At 44.9% G+C, this 23,893-nt stretch overlaps 3 protein-coding genes and 1 pseudogene across 4 annotated transcripts; 1 reads left to right on the top strand and 3 right to left on the bottom strand.

Annotated features, from left to right (window-relative positions):
• Window positions 1-4,027: 4,027 nt before the first annotated feature.
• Window positions 4,028-5,848, bottom strand: LOC136539643 (protein ELF4-LIKE 4-like). Of its 2 annotated transcripts, none has more exons than XM_066531602.1 (2): window positions 5,613-5,848; window positions 4,028-4,873 (listed from the first exon to the last, which is right to left on the bottom strand). In XM_066531602.1, the coding sequence occupies exon 2, from the start codon at window positions 4,775-4,777 to the stop codon at window positions 4,418-4,420; it is 360 nt and encodes a 119-aa protein (XP_066387699.1). In that variant the 5' UTR covers window positions 4,778-4,873; window positions 5,613-5,848; the 3' UTR covers window positions 4,028-4,417. The 2 variants fall into 2 exon arrangements, with proteins under 2 accessions (XP_066387699.1, XP_066387700.1); XM_066531603.1 differs by lacking the exon at window positions 5,613-5,848 and adding an exon at window positions 5,010-5,594.
• Window positions 5,849-8,817: 2,969 nt separating this feature from the next.
• LOC136529654 (uncharacterized protein At2g37660, chloroplastic-like) lies at window positions 8,818-11,917 on the bottom strand (annotated as a pseudogene).
• A 257-nt stretch (window positions 11,918-12,174) lies between these two features.
• LOC136529645 (probable small nuclear ribonucleoprotein G) lies at window positions 12,175-13,902 on the top strand. The gene is made up of 4 exons (XM_066522722.1): window positions 12,175-12,310; window positions 12,404-12,426; window positions 13,376-13,497; window positions 13,658-13,902. Exons 1-4 carry the CDS (start codon window positions 12,276-12,278, stop codon window positions 13,718-13,720), a joined length of 243 nt encoding a protein of 80 aa, XP_066378819.1. The 5' UTR covers window positions 12,175-12,275; the 3' UTR covers window positions 13,721-13,902.
• A 7,388-nt stretch (window positions 13,903-21,290) lies between these two features.
• Window positions 21,291-22,411, bottom strand: LOC136539642 (protein SRG1-like). Its single transcript, XM_066531601.1, has 2 exons — window positions 22,164-22,411; window positions 21,291-22,074 (listed from the first exon to the last, which is right to left on the bottom strand). The coding sequence occupies exon 2, from the start codon at window positions 21,925-21,927 to the stop codon at window positions 21,403-21,405; it is 525 nt and encodes a 174-aa protein (XP_066387698.1). The 5' UTR covers window positions 21,928-22,074; window positions 22,164-22,411; the 3' UTR covers window positions 21,291-21,402.
• Between the last annotated feature and the right edge of the window lie 1,482 nt (window positions 22,412-23,893).

Here is a 23,893-nt window from a genome sequence, read left to right as displayed (position 1 = left end):
AGTAACAGAGAATATAATGGCGCAAGTCATATCTTTGGTATGCACGAGATAGAAGGAGACCCATTGTTCTTGTAGCCCTAGCAGAGAGGAAGCCAAAGGATTGGAAACGAACCTAGACGCCAGCGATGTTACTCAAAGAGTAACCATGGCGTGGAGTAATGGGTAATCACAAGTGTTACTCTAAGCAACGAACAGTTACCACAATATATTACTCCCATAGGAGTTACTCCGATAATGGCTATTTTGACGAGCACATAATAGACACCACCAGTTGATCCAAGTGGCAAAAACAACCCACCTTAAACCACGTCATGTTATGGCAAGCTTTGCACGAGCACGCGACACTAAGGCTCAGCGCTTGCATAGTGCATTCTTCATCTCTCTCTCAACTTCACATTACAATAGCATCTCCAGTAGTCACACCCTCGCTTAGAGCCCACCGCCACCATCTAGCCACCCGTCGCTCGTTACCGTCACTAGACTTACCTTCCTCTCGATTTCTAAATCTGGAGTGAGGAGAAAAGGGAACAGAAAAAAAGTATGCTCTGTTCTTACAGACAATCAAGCCAAAAGCTCAAGTCAATTGGCATATTAATTCTATTAGGGTTTTAATTCAGTCTCACTAGAGGTTTCATGTTACATTTTTTTAAAACTCTCATGTATTGAAAACAGTGGCCCCATTCGACTTACCTTAAGACCGGCTTGTTCGGCTTTTTTTTTTTTTTTTCCAGCCGAAACAGTGTTTTTCTCTCACAACAATTCAGTCAGAACAATATTTTCAGTCAGTTGCAGCCAAGTTTCAGCAAGCCGAACGGGGCCATTATAGATTATTATCATCACTATAAAACATTTTTATTATCTCTTTTTTCATTTATACTACTCCCTCTGTTCCAAATTATAAGATCTAGAAAAACTATGTATCTAAAAAAACTCAAAACGTTTTACAATTTAAAAAGAAGAGTGCCATATCAGTTTATATATAATTTTATAAAATTCTCATAGAACTCCATTAAAACTGTTACAGACTTACATCTGACGATACAGTCTGTTCGTTTCGGCTGAAGTAATTGTGGATTATAAACAAAAAGTATTACTTGCTGGTTTAGTATGAAAAAAAAGTATTATTGTAGCTTATAATTCACGATCTATAAGCCGAGAAGAACAGGCTGAGGATTGGGTGAGCTCAAGTGCGTTCGCCCGATCGATCCCAAACATGGCCCACAGCTAATCATGTAGGTCCCACGCCGGGGCCGGGAATACCAATCTTATCGTTGAGTGAGCAAGACTGACAAATCATGTGCTGTTTCCGCCAGACGGAAGAGGTTCAAAAAAGGGTTAGGCCATGTTTATTTCATTCCAAATCCAAATTTTAGCACTATGTAAAAAGAAGATTCTCTGTCACATTAAACTTGCGGTACATGCATAGAGTATTAAATATTGACGAAATCAAAAACTAATTGTACAGTTTGGTTGTACTTTGCGAGATGAACGTTTTAAGCCTAATTAGTCACCGATTAGACAATTATTACCAAATACAAACGAAATACTACGATACGCTACAGTGTCAAAAAAAATCCGGCGGCGCCAAATCAATGGCCAGCTAAACATGGCCTTAATTGAGATTCTTGCGGGGCCGTCCGTCCTTGGGCTGACGGCGGATCGGATCGGATCGCAATAATGACTTAGCTTGAAAGTCAACAATCCAATCATGGTACACTGGATCGCAACGGTTTGAAGGTGTTTGGGGCTTCCACGAACTTCACTGTTGAGCAGCTAAAAAAAAACGAGAGTTCCTAGGCGCTCTCACAATTTTATTTTTTTTCCTCGAACAGAATACGTGGACCTAAAACCGTTTAGCTAAAAAAAACATGGAGCGGAGCAGTCACAAACACCCCCTCATAATATTTCTTTTTGTACTCTAATAAAATATCACATTGGGGCTCTCTATATATAGATAATAGGTAATATTGAGAAATTATCTTTCTTTTCCAAACATAGCATGTATATTCTTGGGAAAATATTGCTATTTAAAGGCACACGCAACCTTTTGGCCCTGTTTGCTGAAAAAACAAGCCGGAATACTGTTCCGGCTGATTTGTTGTGAGAGAAAAATAATATTTCACCTGAAAAAACGAGCTGAAAAGTACGGATTATAAGAGAATCGAACAGGGCTTTTGTTTTTACAAACCGTGGTCACTCAGATAATTATTCGACCTTTCATGGTGCTCTGCAATTTTCAAACAAATATGCTGAAATTTGGCTTATTCTAAAATATTGTGAGATAAAAGCATTGTTCCATGAATGAAAAGTAGTTCTGAATAAGCTCAAGCGAACCAGTTGTTTTGTGAAAACTGTTAGAAGGATTCTTCATAAATTTACCAAAAGTTCTGCAATTACGTCAAAACTAACACTGTGGCCTGTGGGTAATACAATACTCGTATCTTGGAGTAACCTGCGGGCTGCGGTTAACTGCATCTCCCAACAATAATGTTTTCAGATATCCATGCGCGCCATGGTTCAGACTTCAGAGAGAGATGATGCAATCTTTTGAAGGAAGGCAAGGGAGTTGAGGATGGACAGGGACACGCACTGGAACAGGAAGATGGCCTCGTGCTGTCGTGCAGCAAAGCTATTGCAAAGCAAAGAAGCTTGCAGTGGGCAGAGCACAAGGGGTCAAGAGTGGTCAAAAAAGGCTGGGCTGCTTCCTTCTTTTGGTCACCGGATACTGGTCAAGCGCAGCATGATTGGAACTGAGGCGGCCTGCCACATAAAGATCTCTTTTTTCTCGGTGATCCTAACTTTACGTTGTGCGAATGTAATTGGTTGCGCATACTTTCTAGGTTATGTAGCAGAGTAGTAGAATTTTCCCTCGAAATCATGGAAGTTCATCGCTAATCCTAGATTCTATTGATTTTTTTAAAGTAAAGATGCCATTTTTCTCCCTAAGTCCAAAGTAAGGTTTTTTGACACGATTTTTATTAGAGCTTCTTCATCGGCTTGATCAAACAATCATGCCAAAGGTGCACACACGTGGTTTATAAAAACAAAAATGGTGAAACAGAAGCCATTTTTGCCAAGAAGTCGAAGTCACAGCAACATGGTTTTTTCCTGGTTTCAACCGTGTTTGGAGAAGCACAGATCCTGCAAAAGAGGGTCTAAGTTTCTTTAGTTAAGGCTTCCCGTAGATCAGCTAGAGGTAGTCCAAACAGACATGTCGTGGAAGCAGCTTCTAATCCACACAAGCTCTAGAGCTTGTTTGTTTCCATAGTCTACGAAGCTCAATAAAAGAATTCAGTATTGCTATTATTTGGCATGTTCACTGATTAATTTCTAGACTGATAAGTCCGACTAACACTAGTTTATGGTAGGAGGAAAACATTGTTGGCTAACATGCCGTCGCCGTGAAAGGAGCCATGGAAAAGCGCTTTACATTTCCCTGTCCCTCTCCACAGCAGCTGCAATTTTTTTCTTTCATTTCTTTCAGGGCAGTCCGAAATTCTAAGAAACAGCTGGTGCAATCATCATCATCCAATGCCGGATACAACGCCCAGCGTTAACAGAGATTTTCGCAGAAAGTGCCGCCGCTGCTGCGAGAGAGAAAGTCGAGAGCGCTGGAAAGAAGCAATGGTGGCGTCGCAGGGGAACTCCGCAAGCAAGCGAGCATGACGAAAGAAAGGGGAGCAGGACAGCGTGGAAAACAAGATAAAAGCATTTCAGGCAAAGCAGAGAGCGGCTTGCTCGCAATCATGGAAAGCGGCAGCAGATTCTGCTGTGCATGAGCATGAGCTCGCAAGAGATCATTGCTCTCTTTCTCTGACAGCGTGTGTAAAGCAGAGATGAAATCTCAAGGGAAAAATTTTCACCTGTGTGTGTCTGACAGCTCAAGAGTTCCCTTGGATCTTTGGGGCCCCATCATGGTCATGGCATCGCCCCCCTGAATTCCGTTATCGAAAAGAGTTTGTTTTGTTCTCTGGTGAATGATGCAGGGTAAAAAGAAATGCAGTTTGACGTCACAGCAAACTTGGTATAGTATTATTTGGGAATTCAGACAAGTTCACTCTGTATGTTGCGTGCATCATCATGAATTGCATTGCATCAAAAATACATACCTCTCATACTAAGTACTAGTAGCTCATATAGTAGCAACAAGAAGATGGTAATTAGTTGTAGGAGAGGATTGCTCTTGCTCATATCACACAGTAAGTAACAGTAGGTGTCGTAATGGAGATTTAGCTAGATAGATATAGATAGGCAGGAGTACGGTCCGTCGATAGATACAAGAAGAGCTCAAGTCAGAGAAGAGAAAAGGGAGGAGGTCCCTGGCTGCGGCTGGTGGTGGCTACCTACTGTACTAGTGCTAGCTAAGATAAGAAGGAAGAAGAAATGGCTTTGGTGGAATTCGACGACAACAAGTCAGTCAGTCGAGGCCGGACCTGATCCTCTTGTGCCCGGCGGCGGCCGCCTGGCGGAAGGTGCCGACGGAGCCGCCCTCGGACGCGGCGCGGCCGCCGCCGCCGGCATCGGAGGCGGCGAAGAGCGAGGAGAGGTCGGCGTAGAGGTCGACGACGCGGCGGATGTTGTTGTTGAGCTCCCTGATGAGGCCGACGTTGCGGGAGAGGTCGCCGGGCACCTTGGACTCGTGGTTGTGGTTGATCTCGTTGATGAGGAGCCGGTTCTGGTCCAGCAGCGTCTGCACCTGCACGAAGCTCGTCTGGAACGCGTGCAGCACCTTGGTGTCGCCGCCGAACGCCGACAGCGTCGTCTCGCCGCCCTCCATGGAATCGGACGCCCTCCTCTCTTAACTGGTCGTCGTCGTCGTCGTCCTGGCAATTCTGCACTCTTGTGGGCTTGTCAGCAGCTGCGGCCGCAGAGTCTGCAATGGAGATGGGGGGGAATTGGTGAGCACGCACGCAACTCGCAAGAGATGGTGGATAAGGAGGATGTGTGCGTTCACTTGTCCACAAAGATTGCAATTTTAAAAATGAGTGAATGAATCTGGGTGAGCATACTTCACTGCAGGTCTCTCAGGAAAGAAAGCAAAGGGGCAAAGGGCACTATTGGGGCATGGGAGGACAGGGTACTATGCTACAAGATTAGATGTACTTGCCGAATCTTTCCAGCTTGGGCCCCGAAAAAATCGACACAAATCTCGGAATTAACTGCCGCGATTTCATTTCCCTTCCCTTCCCTTTCTTCTTCTTCCTCGAAGAGAGGGAAGAGAGAGAGAGAGAGAGAGAGTCGCGATCGAGCGAGAGACGAACAACGGAACAAGAAAGGAATTCAGAGAAACGAAAAGGTGGCTGAGGGGAATGATGGAGATCGGGAGCTGGGCGGCAGAGTTCCCGAGAGCACGTGGTGGAGATGACCTCGGGAGGGAGGGAGGGAGGGAGCGAGCGAGGCGAAGAGGGCGGCGGAGACGAAGGAGGAATCGGGTCGTCCGGCCGGGGCGACGGACGAATTGAGGCGCGGACGGATCGGACCGTCGATCCCCTGGCCGAACAAGATGAGCGAGAGGAACGAAGGAATGAATCCAGCTGCAGTCAACTCAGCACCAGGACGATTTTTCCAGCAAGAGAGAAGAGGCGGCGGCGGGTGGCGGTGGTGGTGCTTACCTCGTAGCAGTAGTTACTCCTCCTCCGTAGCGTAGCACCAGCACCTCCGGGGAGGTGAGCAGCGTCCCTGCTCTCTGTCTATCCTTCAGATGCTCAAATCATCAGCAGAGGAGGAGGGGCTGAGGGGGGAGTATAGAGCAAGCGAGGGAGCGAGGAGGGGCGGGGTGGAGGAGGTGGATGACGATGCGGAGGGGAGGAGACCAGGAGATCCTCAGACACACGAAACACGCAGGCTGGACTGCTTTCACCGGTTTCCTTTTTTTTTTATTGCCGGCCAATGTTTTATCTATCCATTTATATTATTTGTGTATATTTATATGGGCTTTGCTTGTGCCACGAATCTGATCACTCGGTGCTCGTTTAGTTTCTAAAAACTTTTCTAAAGAATGCTACGGTAGGCATTATATCGAATCTTACGATACATGCATAGAGCATTAAATATAGACAAAAAAAACTAATTGCACAATTTAGTTGGAAATTACGAGACGAACGTTTTGAGTCTAATTAGTCCATGATTAAACAATAATTATCAAATAAAAACGAAAGTGCTACCGTAGTTAAATTCTTAAAATTCACGAACTAAACAGGACATCATTCTCTCCCATCCCACAATCTATCTTTTCAAAAGTACTGCACCTACTCTATTCGGCCGTGTTGGCTCGATGTTATGCGTCAGGTCACCCTACTTTTTTAGTTATAAAATAGTTTTTTTATAATAAATTAGTTGTAACTGTAATAAGTCCTACCGGACCCGACCCAGGGCGTAGAGTAGTTCAGTTGAATGGCTTTACTGGAACCTTTTCGACCGGAGCAGGGTGTGATTCATTCAGAGTCAAATTTTTTGGAATTGCCGAATTGCCAGACAAGCTAATGTGCCGTCCATCTACTACGTTCATATAAATGTTAAAAGTCATCTTCCCTGCACATGCAATTCAAAGTTTCAAACTTTCCAGCAATTTTTTTTCTTCTATACTCTTTCCTTTTTCTTTTTCAAGGATGTGCAGGCACTCAATGGAAAACATTTAATATATCATACATTTTTGCTAGCATTGTATTCATATCTAAAACCACTTCTACGTTTCATAGTTATAGACATTACAATAATATACTGTGACATATTAGTAATGTTCATTGCAGACTGAAATAGTGCTTTAGTCAAGCACGCGTCCATGACACGCAAGGGCAAGCTTTTTCGTTAGATTATGTTTGGAACTGCTTCGCTCTTCGTTAGATTCTGTTTTTAATAAAATAGTGATTCAAAAACTCTAACCTTCTTTGGAGCCCCTCCACGGTGTACCACAGTCCCAAACAGATTCTTAGTAAGGATATCTTCAATGATAATTTATGAGTAACCGAAGAAAGATAGAAACTATTTTTTTTGAGCAACAGCTAATTTTATGAACGCACTCTTAAGATAATGTAAGGTTTTCATTGTATGATTATTTACATTATGAGTCATATGCCAAAAAGTTCGCACTGTTGAGGATTTCGTAATGCACGCATCCACGACGCAAGGAAAAAAATGCTTGCTACGATTCATGTACATGTGTTTCGTACCTGTAAAAATCTAACACCAGTAGCGCTGCTATATTAATTTGTAATTAGTAGTAATGACTAATTCAATACGAGAAATTGAACTGTATGTATGCCAGTTTGGATTCGTTTGCAACTAAGGCCCCGTTGGCTTATCTTACCGTTTCAGCGAAAAAATAGTATTTTTTTCTCACAACAAATCAGCGAACGGTACTTTCAGTTATTGTTTTTCATAACTAAAAGTACTGTTAGCTAATTTCTTATGAAAGAAAAACATTATTTCTTCGCTGAGCCGGCACCACCAACATCGTCAAATCTTCCAACCATGCGACAGACATAAAACAGGTGACAGTGACATGTGCCATCATCATCCATATGAGATTGATTTCTTCAAGATTCAATTGGATCCGTCATTTTCGCCCTTGTTTGTACTTGTGCAGTTAAGCACGGCACGGGAAGCCTCCCATCAACGCCAGGACATCGCTTGGTAGTAGTAGCGGGGGTACAAGGCAGATGCCGTGTAGCGGGGGTAGACCAGCTAGGCCACCACAAGATCAGATCTCTCCGATCTCTCTTCTACTAGGTTGCAGCCAAATCTGGAAGCAAATTATGCTTCGGCTAGAAGGCACCTATACACCAATAGCAGTGTTTGCTTCTCTACTACTGCTTCAGTGAATCAGTCCTTGTGTTTTCAGAACTCTCTCTCTCTCTCTCTCAGTTGCAAGACGATGCTTAGGCCCTTTTGAAATGCTGATATTTTTTTTAAATTTTCTGCGTTTTTCTTATGAAAATGAACTGAATCCTGTAATTTTTTTTTTTGTGTTCCAAAGGTACCCTTATGCCTTAACTTGTAGTCTCGAAAATTGTTCTCCTGTAGTCTCATTTTCTCATGTCAGACTAACTATTGCTCATAGATTTCGTGCACCTTGAGGAGGGAGTAAGAAAGAATAATTTAACTAGTTTGACGTGAGGCAAAAATAATAATAATCGAATGACGGGAGTATCCCTTATAAGAGAGAAAATAAAGGAGCGGTATAAGCCCTTTCGTAAAAGCTATTGCCTAACTTTGGCAGAAGTTCTTGTATTGCTGATGTTCTAAGTTTGGTACCGGTCTCCATCAGTACACTCAAGTTTTCTGTATAAAAATTACATTTCCTGCAAAACCATGTGCCGTTGACTTCCTTTTTACTATAATATGTGGCATTTACTTATATATATTATCCTGAAGTCAACCATAGTGCCATATTCTTCAAATTGAGCAGCCAAAGAAAACAGTCATCTAGGTAGATTTGGAATACTACATACAGAGTTGAAGTTTTCTGGATAAAGGCAACAGCAGTTTAACATGTTGCTGCAGAAATCCAGTACCATGTGACATTGACTTGAGACTTCTCTTGCCCTCAAGTAATAACTTGATGGCCTAATCTTCAAATTGACCAGCAAAAAATAATTGCAGAAACGCTAGATACATGTGTACAGAAGATTAAAGACTTTGTTGAAATTGTAACACAATTTGAACTGCAGTTTCATAGCCCAAGATAATGAATTGATAGGCAATAAGGGAACAAAAGCTTCAGCCCAACTGAAGAGCACAGAGTTCATAGCCTCCTTGGAGGCTGAGGTAGACGTGCCTCCACTTCTCCACGCACTTTTATTTCTTCATCAGATATACTAGTATGATTCAATTTGCCAGCCAGGCCAGAGTTTCAAAAGTAAACTTCAGCTCTTTTCCTTTTTTTTTGAGACTTTATTAAGTCTTTAAAATCCCACCCTCCTTTTTTTTGGCTCTTTTCTATTTTCTTTTCTCATGGTCTGACACTCTATCAAATGTTTTTTTACTGTATCTCTTCTTCTCTTTTGATCTGCTCTGCAAACCATGCTTTCCAGTCTCTCACCTTCTCATCACCATTTGCAACCTGCACAAAGGAATAAACAGTTTTGGTTCTGTTGTCCTTCTAACGGCAAAGGTTCCTTAAAAATGAAAAGAAATGCCTCCAAAAAAGGACCAGGATCACATGACCTGATGCCTGACTGAGCTATGCATACCTCAAAAATGAGTGTCTTTCGGGGAATGCTATCCAGAGCTTCCACACATATGGTAGCAGCATCCTCTTTGCTTATTCTTCCCTTGGTTGCTATGCCCTACACATTTCATGCACAATACCATAGAGTGATACATCGCAACAATGAATAGTATAGGTATTCCAAGATGATAATATTCCTTTCAGTTTCCTAAGTCTAGAAATGCAGGTGTAATATTCAATTTGTTGACTGCAAATTATATCGGACATCTTTGAACACAATAGTGTCTAAATGTGTGTCCTGCTAATTGCATGATATCCATATAGTTCAATTACGGAATGCTGGGAAAAAGAAACTGCACGATAATTAATATGCACTGGGGGTAAGCTGGGTTTCGCACTGAGACCTCAGTAAAATCGAAACCTCTCTCGCCACCAGGGGTGCTTTGCAGAGAACCAGTTCTTATTATTGTACATGGGATGCCAGATGCAAGAACTACTTCTTCATCCCTCTCTGCTAGCTTCTTCAGCTTGCTGTTCATAATAGCTTGCAAACCACCACTATTTCTGTAGACAGCCAGCTGCAACCTTATCAAGATCTCATTGGGGTAAATGACTGATACTAGAGCCAGCTGGATAACAAGGAATTACAAGAGCATCACAAACCTGTGATAGCAGAACAATGTGTTGAACACCCTTGAGGTCGGTCAGTTCAGAGAAGAAACCATCCTGTAAAAATATCAAGTTCAAAGGTAAATCATGCAATTGAAGAGGAATGGCACTTATGTTCTCATATAAGGTACATAACTAACTTACACATCATAAATGGTTAATAAAAAAAATGCAATAGGTTGACGCATGAGTAGTTCCAAATATGTGGCGCATATATGGATAATACTAATATCTAGTTGACTCATACCATGAAATTGATTTCCTATATGAAGAGCTCTTACCATGAAAGCCAAAAGGAGGGACTCAAGTACTCAACTAAATATGTTATCTTTTATACATAATAAAACTATCAAGCAATGCCCTAAACATCAGGTCATCAGCTAGAGGGCCTTAAACAATTATCCAGATAATAAAAACAGTACATGTCATGATTATTTTTTGGGCAGATAATACACCTCATGCTTTGGGAGTAGCTAATAAATGAACAGAAACATCAAAGTTTTACATACATACATCAGCTGGACAAATTACAGCACGAACGCCGCTTAGTGCTTTCTTTGTGAAGGACTTATCTTCCATATCACCAACCATGCACTAGAAATAAACCAAAATGTGATTATTTGAGTGATACGCGTTATACTTACCAACAAAATATTACTGTACCAGATGGAACAGCAAAATGCATGCATTGTTTGTTTTATAGCTAATTTCAAATCTAAAAGATAGCAGTAATGCAGAATGTAACAATATCTGAGAAACATATAGAATGTTCAAATACAGTCAGAGCACTGAAGTGTCACCTCCACATAAGTTCCAAAAGCTTCTTCAGTGGTCCGCTTATCCTTAACAAGTGCTTTTGTTCAAGCCCTTTTCAGAATTAGTGCTAATATCACCATCTGAAAATACAAGGAAACCAACTTGAATCTTTTGTCCTTGCTTTGTAGCTAAGGTATACTAGTAAAAGTTCAGTTTTTGTTGAATGAACTGAACCGTTAGGTGTTTCCTTAATGAGAACTTTATGCTCAAAGAACAGGTTGTGTTAGTCTGGATTAGTCTTACTAGAGTATAGTGTCCAGTTCAGATTACTGGGGGAAACAAAATGAAGACAGACAAATTACAGGATGACTCTAATAAACTCGTACAATGGCAGTTCTGCCGCAGAAGGAAAAAGAAAACATGGAGATAAAGGGACACCTGTCCAACCTCACTGTCGCCATTAGTGACTAGCACAGCATCCCGAGGCTCCTCAATATCTACTGTCACCCCAGATCTGCCAACAAATAAGAAAACATAGCCGCCAAGGAGTTTAAGTTTACAGAGTGCTTTCTCTATGTACCTTGAGACTCATCCTCCTCATCCTCGGCACCCCCATCCTTTGGAAGCAAATCGGGTGCTCCATACCATCTCCTTAACTTTGGTCCCCCTAGCAAGATTCGAAACGAACGACTCAGGGTCAGGGCGTGCTAGGTTAGCTAGTAGTCCTGGCTCACTCTGCCACACTGACAATGTAACCATTAACCAGGACCCAATCAGATAAACAACTACAGAAAGATGATTTTTCTTTAGTGTTGCAACTGACTGCTGACTGAGTGATCCGTACCTAATAAGAGCCAAAACTCATTTCTTTTCAAGAATTTTAAATCCCACTATGCCGATTCAGGAAAATATTCAGGCGCCACAAAACGAACATCGGCTCCACCTCAGCGAGTCACCTTCTAAGAAGAATGGCCCAGTCTGAGCCAGTATAACTCACATACCCTCAATGTAGTCGAGGATGCGGTCGGTGAAGCTTGCCTCGTCCTTTCTCTTGGCCCGGACGACGGCGAGAAGCGCCGGCCTTCTTCTTCTTCCCGGAGAGAGCAGGGCGGCGTTACCCCTGCCCCCGGCGCGAAGTGGAGGCGGCGTGGGGGAAAGGCGCGGGAGCAGGGGAGGCAGGGGCATTGGAGTCTCGTCAAGGAGGCGCACGAGAGGAGAGAGGGAGGGAGGGAAGTTCGCCTGCGCTCGCGCTCTCCGGCGGATTTCGCGTGCGTGACCGTGGTTGCCCGCTGCGGGATAACGCTTCAACGGATCACGGATGGCCATAGCCTGGCGCCGCGACTTTTCTTGTCGAACTGTTATTATATGGGCCTCTTGCCTAATTAGGCCCAGGGAGGCGAGCTACCGTGCGCCAAGCCCACCTAGAGAGCCCGATCCTCTATCATGGGCTGCAATAGCTGTAGCTGGTTCACGGCCCATGACTAGTCGAACGAACCCGCCTGCGGCCCCAACGCATCGCGCTAGGGTTTTGAGGCGGCGGCGGCGGCCTGTCCTTTTAAAGCTGGACTGCTCGATTCTGCCGAGCCTTCTCCCTCGGTTGCTGTCTCTGTCTGTTAGGGTTTCGTCCGGGCGGTGCTCCGAAATCCCTCTCCTCGCTCGCGTTCGAGGCTAGGTAGCCGCCATGAGCCGCTCGGGGCAGCCTCCGGATCTCAAGAAGTAAGCGCCCGCACCTGTCTCCCCCTTCATATTAGATCCTGGTTTGCTCCGTTCCGTCGTGCTGATTTGGGTTTGTTTCCTGTGACGTCGCAGGTACATGGACAAGAAGCTTCAGAGTAAGTGATACGCTCTCGATCCCACAATCGAGGCCCCAATAGTTCACCTGTAGTTTTGCTTCAAGAAAGTTTTTGCTTTGATGTTAAGGATGGAACATGCATGCGTGTGCCCAGTATGTTTAATCTTAGCGGCGATATGCTCACAGTGATGATTAGGGCGGCACCCAGTTTTCTTTCTTTGTTAGGTCTGTGTACATGAATCAAGTTCTGTGTGGTTTCTCCTGTTGTGAACTTGCATCAATTGCTTTTGCGCCAAAATATATTGTTTCAATTTTTTTCTGTCAATTTGAACATCCTTTGTGGTTCTAGTTTGTTCTTCAGCCTGACCATTCAGAGACATTGTTTTCTGTGATCTGTTTGTGATCTTGGTATTTGAATTGCCCTAAATGATGAACATAATATGAAGGCTATGGATTCATCTCCAGATGAAGCTTTATGTCATAGTTACTCTGATAGGGCATTCACTCGCATTTTCATTTCATCTATGTCATGTTGTACTTTATAGAACTATTATAAGCGTCCTGATAGGTGTTTTGTAGCCATCGCCATGATAGTGTTACTCTATTGGTTCTGCTGTCATGATTTCTCCCTCATTTTTGTAGTTACTATTCTGTTCAAAATCTTTGTGGGATGGCTGCCTACATGACGATGATTTTCTAAAAGCTATGGATTAATTTCCAAATGAGGCTTTTTTTTTGTCATAGTTACTCTGATAGGCTGCCATATCTACCTTGTCGAGCATTCAGGCATTAGAATTTAGAGGCCTGGTCCATGATTATATATTTATTATGAGATTGAGGTTTCATTGTACATGCAGCCACAAGGATTCTTTTTTGTATTTTTTCCTTGGGTGTATTTTTGTTATATCTTGGAGCTGCTGAGTTAGATTAATATTTTGCCATTGAAATTATGAGTGGCTTATGTGTTTACTGTTTGTCCATTTCTTCAGTTAAGCTGAATGCAAACCGTGTCGTTATTGGCACACTTCGTGGATTCGACCAGTTCATGAATCTGGTGGTGGACAACACTGTGGAGGTCAATGGAAATGACAAGACAGATATTGGAATGGTGGTAAGTTTTCTTCTACTGAAGGGTATTTGGAACTTTTTCCACGTGTGCTTGTGGTCAAGCAGTTTTTAATGATGTTACGAGAATGCTTAAAAAAATACAGTTTTTTTCTGAAGTCGTGCTTTGTAACTCGCATAATATAACAGACTATAATTATCTGCAGGTTATCAGAGGAAACAGTGTTGTCATGATCGAGGCACTGGAGCCAGTTGCCAAGTCGCAGTGAATCATCATTCTTCAGCTGATGTAGCACTAGCAACGTGAAAACTGATGTAAATGATATCAGTGAACCCTGTTGTACTTTGACTAATGCTTTTGCACAGCAACATAACTTCGGAGGCTATGCAATCCTGTTGTACTTTGACTAATGCTTTTGCACAGCAACATATCAGTGATCCTGTTGTACTATCCCTTTTTTTTCTATGTGGTTCTTGTGGCTATGCAATGCAATCATCTACCCTTATTACTCGATCTAACTCAAGCTCATCTACATGGTTTTTTCTACCATGATACCTTCACAGCAGGCCTGGCTACCAGTGCTGGCTCCTGGTTCAACGGTGACTACATTTGCTGCCTTCTCGGCGCTAACACTGGCAATGAGACATTTCTTCTACTGTTCTACATTGCCCATTGCCTTGTGAGGCACATGTGATTTGTGATCCATCATCCATAGTGGTGCATCTGGTCTGCCCTCCTTAGGCCTTATTTGGATGCATGTGTATCCACTTCAATCCACATGTTGGAGTGGATTTGAATGGACTTTTTAATTTCATTCCAACACATGTGGATTGAGATAAATACATGCGCATCCAAATAAGACCTTAATGGAATTAGAATCCGATTCTTCCATGGTTCTATTGTTCTACACGGCATGTTGCTTTCTGAGGGACATGTTTTGTGGTGCATCTGTTCTGCCATTCTAATGCCATCGGATTCTTCTATTAGCTATTTGATTAAATAATAACTATACAGACGTCTCTCTGTTGTGATACCAAATACATAAAGCCGTGCATTTCTTTCAATACCTAATGCACGAAACCGCGGCTGCTCTTTGATGCTAGACTGCCTGATAGACTACTGTATCCTTTTTGTACCCTACCAATTTTACTTTCTGCCATGTCGCTCACGTAGCTCACTCATGTCGTTTAAATTGACCAATTAGCTATGAAGTTTTTGTGGCATTCTGTGAATCTGAAGTAAGGTTTTATCTGAAGTAAGGTTTTAGCTAACAGTGTTTTGATGCAAAGTCTTCAGCAGAAACCCTGTGGAGCGCAGATCAGCAGAAACCCCGTGGAGCGCAGAAACGGTCACCCAAACCAACCGAGCAGACATTTTTGCTGATGTTGTCGAAATAGTTTCTTGCTAAGATTGTCATGCTTTTTACGTAAGATAAGAAAAAAAATACAGGACGCTTTACTGACTTTAGCAATGAGAAGGCATATTTTGAAGTGGTCGATGCTTTTGAGCTCATGTAAAGTCCTAAGAACCTTGGCTCGTGGACCTAAGGAATGGAGCAGAATCATATAATTCATGATTCATGATCTGCTTGCAATACACGAGAGGTGGAAATTTTCAATACTTAAGCAGTTGTTGGACATTATGGAGACACCAATCGTATCATTAGTCCTCACTAATAGCAGTACATGTCCCAAGAGCTTTGGCTCGAGGACAGAGGATAAGAACTTTGGCTCGTGGACAAAAGAATGGTTCATATAATCACATAATTCATGATTTGTCTGCAATATCAGAGAGATGAAAAATTTTCAGGCTTGCAAAACATGTATCATCCAAGCCTTTAATTTGTTTAACATTACGGAGGCAACAATCATACCATCAATCTAATTTTCAGGCTTGCAAACGTGTATCATCTAAGCCCTTGTTTGACATTAAGGAGACAAGAGTTGTACCATCAATCCATCCTTAGTAACAGTAATACATCTCAACTTTGATTCGTTGATTGAAGCAATGGAGCAGAATCACTTAGCTGATGATCTACCTGCAATATTGGAGGTGGAAAATTTCTAGGCTTACAAGATGTGCATCATCCAAGCCCTTGTTTGACATTATTGAGACACCAATGTACCAATAATCCTTAGTAACAGAATTGCATCTGCTTCGAACTTGGGCTCGTGGACCAAAAGAATGGAGCAGAATCACACAAATTCATGATCTGCCGGCTATATTGGCCAGGTGAAAAAATTTTAGACGTGAATCATCCAAACCCTTATTTAACATTGTTGAGATATCAATCTGCAGTAACAATGTCCTAAGAGCATGACTAATAATAATACGACCTGTTGCTGGTTGTATATGTAGTATATAACCCATCTATCAGTCCACTCATATAATAGTTGTTTACTAGAACATGCTCCAACATTAATACATGGCATCCCCATTTGACCTCAACATGGCATCTCACGTGTACTACGAGGCGCTGGTTGATCCCTCGATAGAGACGTCGCGGTTTCTTCGTGAAGAGGGAGGTGGTGTTCCTGATGGCGCACATGAGGCGGTGGGAGCGCACAGACAAGAAGTTCTTCGGTAAGACGTGGAAAGTGACGCCGAGGTTGTGCTTACCTGCCTGTCTGCTTTTCTTCATGTTGCCTTGCTGCTGCTGCTGCTATTTGTCTTCGTTTGTTGCGTGATAGATTCAGTTATAGGCTCCTTCAGGCTTATGACTTACAACTGTGTATCAGTATTCTGCAGTAGATCTGAATTTTACCTGTTTTTCAATTCTATGGACCATTGGTTGCTCGATCTTTTCTTCAGTAAATAATGTTTGTATCTGTACTCTGGCTGTTTATAAAAAATATTAGTGATAGCAACCCTGACTGTTTATATGTAGTAGCATCCCTGACTACTTATTTACATGTTAATAGAGCAAAGGATGTCACGCTAATCTTGTGCGTTGCTGCTCAGATTTTTAGTAGGGGCTTTTTTAGAATATTTATTCAGAGTTGTGTTGGGTTTCAAAGTCAGGGATATCTCATTTTTCTTGAAAGACATACCACACTGCCATTTATTTACTGCCACCTAATTCCTTTTCAACATAAAGATATATAGCTCAGGACCGATACTTTTGAGGAATTTTTCAAAAGGTCAAAGCAATTTGCTAGTAGAAATCTTCCTAGAATTGAAATTTGTGTTCTTGAGAAAATAATTAGCTACTATAAAGCATGATGAATGCCCTTGTAGCACTTCGTTCTTCTCCAAATTTCAAGTTTGTAGGCTGTTTTTTTCATTAGCAATCTTCCTAGTTGTAGCATGCCTATTAATATAGTCATATGTCTGTCTTTACAAAGCTAACTTGGTCAGTGGATAGGAAATGACACATAGTCAGAAATTAGTTATAACAATTAACCATTTTATGCTAACACTATATTCATATTATTATGATATCTACCATTTACCAAAATCTAAGATATATGAAATAGATGCAGGCTGTTACTCTCAAGCAAAAATGAGCAATAGATGCAGCAGGCTACTTTGTTCTTCTCCAAGCAATTTACATGTAGTACTAGCTTGCCTATTAATATTGGTCCATATTTGTTAGGGCTTAGGCTTCTGAGGTTGTAGTTGTGGCGGGTGGGCAGACGAGGCTTGAGGCGAGGATGACGAACAGGCGGCGCCGTGCTCGGCGCCGTCGCTGTGAGGGATTCGCGAGAGAGGAAGAAGAACGTGGTTGCCCAAGGGGCCAATGGGAGATATAATCTCAATCCCTGGCTAACCTTTATTGATCCATAGAGTTTGATACATATAGGACTCAACTTAACCAACTATCCCTATCTTTTAGGACTCTGTAATCTCAACTAACCAAACTCTAATCCAAACCAACCCAAACCCCCTGGTGACCACGCCCAGCTTGGCACACGGTTGAGCCTAGCCACTACGGCGTCTATAGACTCTGCCGAACATAACATCACTCCCCCCCCCTCGGCAAACAGCTTGTCCTCAAGCTGAAAGGTGGGAAATTCGGCGCGGAAATCCTCGAGCGGTTCCCATGTTGCATCCGCTGGCGGAAGACCTGCCCACTTGATGAGTACATGCCAGACCCCGCGACGCAGTTGTGCACGCAAGGCTTGATCCGGTTGGAGCAGGCGACGTCCCTAGTGAAGCAGAGGCAGAGCTGGTGGTGTAGACGGTGGAGGACCTCGGAATGGCTTCAACACCCCGACGTGGAATACGTCGTGAATCCTGGCTCCGGCTGGCAGTGACAAGCGGTACGCCAGCTTGCCGCGACACCCAGGCAGCAGCGACTATGTAGGACGATGAAGGATGCGGAGCCAAACCCAGTCACCCACCTGAAACTCCAAAGCACGATGAGTGCGATCATAGTGGCGCTTGGCATACTCTTGAGCCTGGAGCAGCCTGGCGCGCACATCAGCGAGGAAGTCGTCTTGGTTCTGCAGGAGGGCGTCAATAGCATCTGTGCGGGGAGAACCTGCAATATAAGGCAGCAAGGCCGGTGGTGGTCGACCATACACAACCTGGAACGGCGATGTGTGGAGGGCTGAATGATAGGGCATGTTGTAGCAATACTCCGCCCAAGGAAGCCACTCAAGCCATGCGCGCGGTCGGTCCCCTGTGATGCACCGGAGGTACATAGCTATAGTCTTGTTCACCGCCTCCGACTGACCGTCCGTCTACGGATGAAATGCTATACTGAGTCGGAGCGTGACACCGGCAAGCTTGAAGAGATCTCGCCAAATGTGGCCTGTGAACACCGGGTCCCGATCACTAACAATTGAATTGGGGAATCCATGGAGACGAACGATGCCCTCAAAGAACACCTTGGCCACTGACATAGCTGTGTACGGATGGCTGAGGGGTATAAAATGAGCATGCTTCAAAAATCTATCCACCACTGTCAGGATGACACTCTTTCCATGCACCCGCGGAAGGCCCTCAATGAAGTCAAGAGCTATGTCTGCCCACACCTGCGAAGGTACATCCAGGGGTTGCAAGAGGCTGACTGGTCGGAGGGAGTCCACCTTGTTCTGCTGACATACGGTGCAAGAGCGGACAAAATCACGGACCAGCCCGCTGTCATGGTCGATGAAGAACTCAGAACGGAGGCGCTGCAAAGTCTTCTGGAACCCCTCATGGCCTGTTGAATGAGCAAGGTCCAGCAGCGCGGGCACAAGTGCCGACCCAACTAGAACGAACACCCTGTTGCCGTACAGTATAAGCCCGTGGACCACGCGCCACGGCGCGCCACGCTGGGCGACACCCGTGTCCCGGAGGGCGCGCAAGTCCGAGTTCTCCTGCACCTCTCTTCGTAGCTCATCAAATAACTCAAACGATGGACCAGAGATAGCATGAGCAGCTGCCTCGTCGTCGTGACGGCGGGAGAGAGCATCCGCCACCGTGTTCAAGCTACCTGGGCGAAACTCCACTGTGAAATCATACCCAAAGAGCTTGGTCACCCAGTGATGTTGCGGCGGTGTCGACAAGCGCTGGTCCAGTAGAAACTTGAGTGCGTAGTGGTCGGTACGCACCACAAAACTGCGCCCCCATAAGTACGATCGCCAGTGTCGCACGGCCTGCACGAGGCCGATAAGCTCACGCTCATATGCCGCCAATTTCATGTGGCGCCACGCAAAGGGCCTGCTGAAGAAGGCAATTGCACCGATGCCCTGATGAAGAACAGCGCCGAATCCCGACCCCGACGCATCGCAGTCCACCGTAAAGGGCCGGTCAAACGCCGGCAGCTGCAGCACCGGCGCTGTAGACAGTGCCCGTTTGAGGGCGTCAAACGCCAAAATAGCCTCATCCGACTAGTTGAATGCGTCGCGCCGAAGAAGCCGGGTCAGGGGCATCGCGATGGCGCCGTAATCCTTGATAAACCGGCGGTAATAGCCGGCCAAACCGAGGAAGCCGCGTAGGCCGCGCGCTGAACGCGGTTGCGGCCATGTTTTGACGGCGTCCACCTTGCTGACGTCCATGGCCACACCTTCAGCCGAGATCACATGATCTGTGACAGCGGAGGTACTGGCGACGGGGACGGCGGGAAGGAGATCTCCATGATCGGCACGCCTTGTGACGTTGGCGGCGCCGACAAACCCGCAGGACTGGCACTGGCCGCCATCGGTATTGTCAGCGTGATCTGAGGAGCCGGTGAGGAGAACGGCAGCTCCCGCACCGGTCTCAACATTGGCGGCGGAGGGAGACCACCATAGCCCGGCAGCCCGTACTGGAACGTCGAGGAGGAGGGCCGGCTTTCAATCGTGGACACGCGCAGCGACAACTCCGCGATCTGGTGATGCAACGCGCCCATGGCCGCTGTCATCCCGTTGAACGCCTGGGCAAGGTCTGCCGGGGAAAAAGTCGGCTGTAGCATGGGCACCGTCGCCGAGACAATGGGCGCTGTCGTGGTGATTATGGCAGCGGAGCTGACGGACGCGGTGACTGATGGGGTGGTGGCGGAGGTGGGGGCGGTATGGAAGCGGAAGCCGCAGGAGCAGACATGGCTGATACCAGGTTGTTAGGGCTTAGGCTTCTGAGGTTGTAGTTGTGGCGGGTGGGCAGACGAGGCTTGAGGCGAGGACGACAAACAGGCGGCGCCGTGCTCGGCGCCATCGCTGTGAGGGATTCGCGAGAGAGGAAGAAGAACGTGGTTGCCCAAGGGGCCAATGGGAGATATAATCTCAATCCCTGGCTAACCTTTATTGATCCATAGAGTTTGATACATATAGGACTCAACTTAACCAACTATCTCTATCTTTTAGGACTCTGTAATCTCAACTAACCAAACTCTAATCCAAACCAACTCAAACCCTCTGGTGACCACACCCAGCTTGGCACACGGTTGAGCCTAGCCACTACGGCGTCTATAGACTCTGCCGAACATAACAATATTATTATCTTCACAAGCTAACTTAGTCAGTGGATATTCTGTAGGCCATGAGATCGACTCTGTAGGTCAATGGATATTCAACTATTATCTGCAGCCACAGAGTCTTTGTTCTCAGGCTAACAGAGTCTAGCATTTGAACTTTTGTGATGTTTTCATAATGTAAACAAAGCTTGTATCTATTTTGCTTGTAACTGTTGTTGCGAGGAGTTGTTTGAACTCCATCTATGTATATACTTTGCTGTTGCCGAACACTCTCAAGTGAGAATTCATTGCTGCTTGTGTTGACAGGTGTCAACAGGTTTCAAAAAAATCCGTTATATTACATTACATATAAATTTAAATATAATATTTATATTGATGGTTCCAAAAAAAATATTATAACCATGCTCATCTTATTATTTTTTGTTTGATCTGTTTTGTATCAATAAGCATCACAATGGTTTATAAGAATAATATTCACACTTGATCTTAACTACTCCCTCCGGTCCATTTTATTTGGCGCCAGTTAGAATGACACGATCTCCTATATTATACTTTGATCATTCATTTGCTTTATATTATATTATTTATGCTTATAAACTTATATTCATTGGATGGTATAATTCATTACAAATCTAATCATATAAAGTTTGTATTATAATATTTAAAAATTATTAGCCTAATTATTGATCAAAGTTTTTAAAGTTTGAATCTTGATATGCGTGTGCGCCAGATAAAATGGACCGGAGGGAGTATATGCAAGCATTAAGGAAACAATGGACAATCAAACAGACATTGTATTGTACAAGCTGTTTGTTTGTTTGTCATGTGACATCATAATACATATAGTTCCCTTGTTTGTTCATTGCATTAATTAAGCTATCAAGTAGGCAAAATGCTGACCTTGTGACAACTCTAAAGATGGTTTATTCAGGACGAAGAGCGTATTTCATTGCTCACATATGAACGGCGTGGCTACATTTAAAATTTAGAGAAAATGAAGAAAAATAAGAAGATCCTGGACAGCAAGACACACCCGACTGCGTTGGTCTCTTGGAAGTTGGTGCGGTTGTTTAGTTTCTGAGGCTGTCAAGAAACCGTCTCCCTTGGGGCAATGCTATGACGCTGCCATTGAGGTAGTCGAGCTTTGGGATGGATCTGTAGCGTGCCTGTGCCCTGAGGAGGAGCTCCGGGAGCGGCGTCGCCAGCCCTTGGACACACGCATCGTGGAACATGGCGACGGTGGTTCGGCCCCTCTCGGCGTCCGGGACCACCCGGTGCTCGACGCTGACATACGCGCCGTTGGTGAGCACGTCGAAGATGTCGCCCATGTTGACGACGAGGGCGCCCGGCAGCGGCCGCACGGGGAACCACCTGCCGCCCCTCCTGAGCTGGAGCCCCGGCGTGTTGTCGACGTGCAGCTGGAAGGTGAGGGCCAGGGTGTCGGTGTGCGGCGTGATGCCCACGACCTTGTCCGGGTGCCGGCACGGAGGGTAGTGGTGCATGGACATGCTCTGCCCCTTGTCGTTCTCGTTCCCGGTCCCGGCGAAGAAGGCACCTAGGAGCGTTTCTTGGCTGGCGCCAAGGTCGGTCGCCATGAAGCCCAGCAGATGCCTTGCAAGATTTTTTTTTTCTGTCCATTACCTTAAAAGCCGACTTGTTCGACTTCTTTTTTCAATCGAAACAACCAATTTTAACCAAACGAACGGGGCCTTGTCCCCACGGAGTACCTGTCAAGCGCATGCCTAATAGGAGGCAGGCAGCGAGGGATCCATGGAACAGTTCATGCGTATGCGTATCTAATCGAAACAGGCAAATTCTGACACAAACCTACCTGAACGTGGGTGGGTTCGTCGCTGGCCACAAATCCATGTTCCTGTCTTGGACTGGCTGCGTGATGAGGAGTAGGGACTCCGCCCAATCCAGCTTCTCGCTGGAACCGCCGTTGAAGTGATGGCCGAATCCTTGGAATCCGTCTCGGACGCCACCGTGTTCTTGCTCTCAAGAGGCGAGCTGAAGAACTCTGCCGCGCTGTCCTTCATCTGCTGTATCGCTGCTTCCTCGACCCCTTGGTTTATGAGCTACAAGAAATCCAAGGATCGTACACAAGTGTCATACGATCGATCGACTAGTCGACTAGTACTATGGAGGATAAGTGTGTGTGTGTCTATATATATATATATATAGGGTGTGATTGGTTGTTTGAACCGGACCGTCATATGGCCCATCCCGCACCCTTTGGTTCATTTTGCCCGTGTTTGATTGCCCTATTCGCACTTTTCTCCTGCTTTCTCTCGTGTAGATGCCCTCCTCCATCCCGAACGGCGCCGTCTTCTCGATCCTCACTTCCCTCTCGGTGCAGGCTCGCACGGTGCTTAGCGGGAACCTTTTCGAAGAGCGCGGGAGATGAGGCCGTCCTGACGATAAAGCTCGCGCGCGGATCGCGGCTAGCGTTACCGCCCTCACTCTTCACCTCTCCTTCCGCCGTAGCTCTGGTGCGAACTCCCCTCTAGCTCTCCCTCGACCTCGGTAGCCCTACCGAGGCGACCACCGCCGGCGGATTTATCTGAGTCCTCGGCGCTTCGACGGTATATGCTACCTGCGCTCTTCTCCTCCTTCTTCAGTGTTGATTTTATTGATTTGTCTATGGATTTTGGTTGCAATGCCAAGAAATTAGGGTTATTGGTTTGACATTCTCAGATCTGTGCGATGCTATACCTGATTTACATGTTCCTAGCTCAGATATGTACATGATGCTTCGTATTTGGTGTATACCTCATGTTTTGTGTAGATCTTGTACATGTTGATGCCTATTTTGTTGTACACACTGAGCAAAGTGCCTAGAGGTCGGTGATGTTGATTGTGTAATAGTATACGCTAGAGAAGCACCCTTTGGTGTGGCAGCCGCGTCTTTCATAGTTTATTTTATCTGATTTTTTGCTTGCTAAGTAGTACACACCCATGTTACATGCTTCCTTTCTAATGTTGCCCTCCATTCGGTTGGTAGACATGGCCTTTGAAGCTAGGCGTAGGGCTGCCGCTGTTGTGGTTATTGCAGTGACTGCTTGGTTTTTCATGTGGTTTAGGAGGAGAGTTGAAGATTCCCGCTCAGTCACCTATGGTCCCATGGCTGAGAGGGACAAACAGAGGATGAACAACCTTAGATACATCTATGAATCTGATGATGTGTACTGTGTCAACCTTCTTAGAATGAAGAGGGCCCATTTTTCCAACTTTGTGACCTTTTTCGTAGTAGAGAGCTTGTCACTGACAGCATACATGCATCTGTTGAAGAACAAGTAGCCATGTTCTTGCATATTGTTGGTCACAATGAGAGGTTTAGAGTGGTTGACCTCACCTTCAGGAGGTTCGCAGAGACAATTAGTAGGTTCTTCCAGAAGATGTTATATGCGGTAGGAGAGCTGAGGAATGAATTGATTGTTCCTCCTGCTACCAATGTCCATCTTAGGATCCTTGGAAGCAGAAGGTGGTACCCCTATTTCAATGTTAGTATCCATAACTTGTCATACATAGGTCTCATTCATTATCAGTTTAGTGTCAATG

This window comes from Miscanthus floridulus, chromosome 2, assembly GCF_019320115.1.
Source record: "Miscanthus floridulus cultivar M001 chromosome 2, ASM1932011v1, whole genome shotgun sequence".
In the NCBI taxonomy this organism is placed as follows: Eukaryota; Viridiplantae; Streptophyta; class Magnoliopsida; order Poales; family Poaceae; genus Miscanthus; species Miscanthus floridulus.
This window is presented reverse-complemented; position numbering and strand designations above follow the sequence as displayed.

Coding starts and splice junctions, on each gene's coding strand:
- LOC136539643 (XM_066531602.1), bottom strand. CDS start 4,777: ATGGAGGGCGGCGAGACGACGCTGTCGGCGTTCGGCGGCGACACCAAG.
- LOC136529645 (XM_066522722.1), top strand. CDS start 12,276: ATGAGCCGCTCGGGGCAGCCTCCGGATCTCAAGAA. Junction 12,311..12,403: donor CAGCCTCCGGATCTCAAGAA/GTAAGCGCCCGC, acceptor GTGACGTCGCAG/GTACATGGACAAGAAGCTTC. Junction 12,427..13,375: donor CATGGACAAGAAGCTTCAGA/GTAAGTGATACG, acceptor CCATTTCTTCAG/TTAAGCTGAATGCAAACCGT.
- LOC136539642 (XM_066531601.1), bottom strand. CDS start 21,927: ATGGCGACCGACCTTGGCGCCAGCCAAGAAACGCTCCTAGGTGCCTTC.